General features: G+C 49.7%; 1 protein-coding gene across 1 annotated transcript in view; it reads right to left on the bottom strand.

Moving 5' to 3' along the window:
* Positions 1–4,594, bottom strand: part of LOC115949154 (zinc finger protein Eos-like) — a 19,475-nt gene that overhangs the window by 7,332 nt on the left and 7,549 nt on the right. The window contains exons 3-4 of the mRNA XM_031065512.1: positions 3,963–4,000; positions 525–591 (exon numbers count right to left, since the gene is read on the bottom strand). Coding sequence (XP_030921372.1) covers positions 525–591; positions 3,963–4,000 — 105 coding nt within the window. The remainder of the gene's footprint in view (positions 1–524; positions 592–3,962; positions 4,001–4,594) is intronic.

A 4,594-nucleotide genomic window follows, 5' to 3' on the forward strand; every position in this document is an offset into this window, starting at 1 on the left:
AAATAAAAATCCCAAATTTAACCCCAAATCCACACAGATGGCACTGGAAGGGTCGTTCTCCTGGAAAATCCCAAAATTCCCAATGGGAACAGATCTCAAATTATCCTAACTCTGATCCCAACCCCGCACTGCTGGCACTGGAAGGGTCGTTCTAAAAAATCCCAAATAAAAATCCCAAATTTAACCCCAAATCCACACAGATGGCACTGGAAGGGTTGTTCTCCTGGAAAACCCCAAAATAAAAACCCCAAATTTAACCCCAAATCCACACAGATGGCACTAGAAGGGTTGTTCTCCTAAAAAAACCCAAAAAAAACCCCACAAATTTAACCCCAAACCCGCACTGCTGGCACTGGAAGGGTCGTTCTCCTGGAAAATCCCAAAATTCCCATTTTTTCCCGAAAATTCCCATTTTTTGCTGGTTTTTTCCCCAAAATTCCCATTTTTTGCCCGTTTTTTCCCCCAAATTCCCATTTTTTGCCCATTTTCCCCCCATTTTTTCCCTTTTTCCCCTGTTCCCTCACCAGTGTGGCTGCGCTTGTGCACCATGAGCACGCTGGGCCCGATGCACACCATGCCGCACAGGGATTCCTGGAGAAATGGGGTCAGGAGAGGGGGAATGGGGAAATGGGGTGGGGAGAGGGGGAAATGGGGAAATGGGGTGGAATTCCTGGAGAAACGGGCTCAGGAGAGGGAAATGGGGTGGGATTCCTGGAGAAATGGGGTCAGGAGAGGGGGAATGGGGAAATGGGGTGGGGAGAGGGGGAAATGGGGAAATGGGGTGGAATTCCTGGAGAAACGGGCTCAGGAGAGGGAAATGGGGTGGGATTCCTGGAGAAATGGGGTCAGGAGAGGGGGAATGGGGAAATGGGGTGGGGAGAGGGGGAAATGGGGAAATGGGGTGGAATTCCTGGAGAAACGGGCTCAGGAGAGGGAAATGGGGTGGGATTCCTGGAGAAATGGGGTCAGGAGAGGGGGAATGGGGAAATGGGGTGGGGAGAGGGGGAAATGGGGAAATGGGGTGGAATTCCTGGAGAAACGGGCTCAGGAGAGGGAAATGGGGTGGGATTCCTGGAGAAATGGGGTCAGGAGAGGGGGAATGGGGAAATGGGGTGGGGAGAGGGGGAAATGGGGAAATGGGGTGGAATTCCTGGAGAAACGGGCTCAGGAGAGGGAAATGGGGTGGGATTCCTGGAGAAATGGGGTCAGGAGAGGGGGAATGGGGAAATGGGGTGGGGAGAGGGGGAAATGGGGAAATGGGGTGGAATTCCTGGAGAAACGGGCTCAGGAGAGGGAAATGGGGTGGGATTCCTGGAGAAATGGGGTCAGGAGAGGGGGAATGGGGAAATGGGGTGGGGAGAGGGGGAAATGGGGAAATGGGGTGGAATTCCTGGAGAAACGGGCTCAGGAGAGGGAAATGGGGTGGGATTCCTGGAGAAATGGGGTCAGGAGAGGGGGAATGGGGAAATGGGGTGGGGAGAGGGGGAAATGGGGAAATGGGGTGGAATTCCTGGAGAAACGGGCTCAGGAGAGGGAAATGGGGTGGGATTCCTGGAGAAATGGGGTCAGGAGAGGGGGAATGGGGAAATGGGGTGGGGAGAGGGGGAAATGGGGAAATGGGGTGGAATTCCTGGAGAAACGGGCTCAGGAGAGGGAAATGGGGTGGGATTCCTGGAGAAATGGGGTCAGGAGAGGGGGAATGGGGAAATGGGGTGGGGAGAGGGGGAAATGGGGAAATGGGGTGGAATTCCTGGAGAAACGGGCTCAGGAGAGGGAAATGGGGTGGGATTCCTGGAGAAATGGGGTCAGGAGAGGGGGAATGGGGAAATGGGGTGGGGGAGAGGGGAATGGGGTGGGGAAAGGGGAAAAAGGGATGGAATTCCCAGAAAAAACGGGGTCAGGAGAGGGGAATGGGGAAATGGGGTGGGGAGAGGGAAAATGGGGAAAAATGGGATAGGGAGAGGGAAAATGGGATGGAATTCCCGGAAAAAAACGGGGTCGGGGAAGGGGGAAATGGGGTGGAATTCCCAGAGAAATGGGGTCAGGAGAGGGGGAATGGGAAAAATGGGATAAGAAGGAAAATCCCAGGGATGAGGAGAGGGGCAAATGGAATGAGAGGAAAAATGGGATGCGGAGAGGGGAAAATTCTGGGATGGGGAGAGAGGGGAAAAAAGGAAAAATGTGACGGAGACAGGGAAAAATGGGATGAGAGGGGAGATTTCAGGGATGAGGAGAGGGGAAAAAAATCCAGGGGAGGGGGGAAAAGTGGGACGGGGAAAGGGAACCAGGGAAGGGATTTGGGAACCAGGGCCTCGATTCCTCCTCCGCAGCTTTTCCCTGGAATTCTGTTCAGGATCCTGCCCCTCCTGGCACCATTCCCACATTTTTTTGGGAATTTTTTTCCCCCTCTCTCCCCTTGTTTCTGCCCCCCTGGGGAATGTGGGAATTCCAGGGAATTCGGGAGGGGTCACATTCCAGAGGGATTGTCCCACATTCCAGCGGCTCCCTCTGGAATGCTGAGATTCCAGAGCTCCTCCAGGACAGAAGAAAAAGGGAAATAAAAAGGGGTGGGAGAGAATTCCCAAAGAATTCCCAAAGAATTCCCACATTCCAGAGGGGTCACCCTTTGGAATGTGGAAGTTCCAGAGCTCCCAGGGGTTTTCCAGGACACAAAAAAAGGAGATTTAAAAAAGGAAGGATTGGGGGGAATTCCAAGAGTTTTCCACATTCCAGAGGATTCCCCCAGGGCCTCTCACCCTTTGGGATGTGGAGATTCCAGAGATTCCGGGGGTTTTCCAGGAAAAATGAGGGATGGGAGCGAATTCCCAATGAATTCCAGGGGTTTCTGCTCCTGAAATCCCAGAGTTTGGGATTGATCCCATCCCAATCCCAGTTTGGGACTGAAATCCAGAATTGGGGATTGAAATCCCAGAATTTAGGATTGATCCCATCCCAATCCTGGATTTTGGGATTGATCCCATCCCAATCCCAGAATTTGGGATTGAAATCCTGGAGTTTGGGACTGATCCCAATCCTGGATTTTGGGACTGATCCCATCCCAATCCCACATTTCTCCTTTCCTCTTTTCCCTTGGGAGAGGGAGCTGCAATTCCTGCCTGGGAATTCTGGGAATATTTTGGGAATATTTTGGGAATTCTCACCAGGGAAGCACGGAGATGAGGGGGGAATTTTGGGATATTCCAGGAATATTTGGGGAGTTTTGGGAATATTCACTGGGAGAGAGCAGGGATGAGCTGGAGGGGTGGAATCCTGAGAATATTTTGGGAATATTCTGGGAATTCTGGGAATATTTGGGGGATATTTTGTGGATATCATGGGGATATTTTGGGAATATTCTGGGGATATCTTGGGAACATTTTGCAAATATTTGGGGGATATTCTAGGAATATTTTGGGAATATCTTTGGAATATTCTAGGAATTCTGGGAATATATTTGGGAATATCATTGTAATAGTCTGGAAATATTTAGGGGATATTTAGGAATATTTTGGGAATATCTTTGTAATATTCTGGGGATATTTTGGGAACATTTTGTGAATATTTGGGGGATATTCTAGGAATATTTTGGGGATGACTTTGGAATATTCTGTGAATATTTTGGGAATATTTTGGGGATCTTTTGGGAATATTTTCAGAATATTTTGGAGATCTTCTGGGAATATTCTGGGAATATTTTGGCATATTCTGGGAATATATTTGGGAATATCTTTGTAATATTCTGGGGATATTTTGGGAACATTTTGTGAATATTTGGGGGATATTCTAGGAATATTTTGGGGATGACTTTGGAATATTCTGTGAATATTTTGGGAATATTTTGGGGATCTTTGGGGAATATTTTGGGAATATTTTGGGGATCTTCTGGGAATATTCTGGGAATATTTTGGCATATTCTGGGAATATATTTGGGAATATCTTTGTAATATTCTGGGGATATTTGCCGAGTGGAATTCCTGCTCCAGGGGCGAATCCCCACGGCCTTGGGAAAAACGGGAAAAATCCGGGATGGAGCCGGGAACTCCCACCCTGAGCCCTGCTGGGGCTGGGGCCACGATCCCCCCCGTTCCTGATCCCAAAATCCCCCCCTGGATTTGGGAACTCCTCCCCCCATTCCCAATCCCAAATTCCCCCATCCCAGATTTCCTCCCCCTCCATCCCTGATCCCAAATTTCCTCCAATCCCATCGCAATTTCCCTCCCCAATCCCAAATTCCCCCATCCCAAATTCCCCATCTCAAATTCCCTCCCCATCCCAAATTTCCCCAGTCCCAAATTCCCTCCCCCATCCCAAACTCTGATTCCAAATTCTGATCCCAAATTTCCCCATCCAAAATTTCCTCCCCCTCCATCCCAAATTTTCTCCCCCATCCAAAATTCTGATCCCAAATTTCCCCCTGATCCCAAATTCCCAAATTCTCCCCATCCCAAATTTCCTCCCCCACCCCCTCAATCCCAAATCCCCCAATCCCAAATTCTGATCCCAAATTTCCCTCCCCAATCCCAAATTCTGACCCCAAATGCCTTCCCCAATCCCAAATCCCCTCATCCCAAATTCCCCTCCCCAATCCCAAATT

The sequence above is a fragment of the Geospiza fortis genome, unplaced genomic scaffold, assembly GCF_000277835.1.
Source record: "Geospiza fortis unplaced genomic scaffold, GeoFor_1.0 scaffold520, whole genome shotgun sequence".
NCBI classification, from domain to species: Eukaryota; Metazoa; Chordata; class Aves; order Passeriformes; family Thraupidae; genus Geospiza; species Geospiza fortis.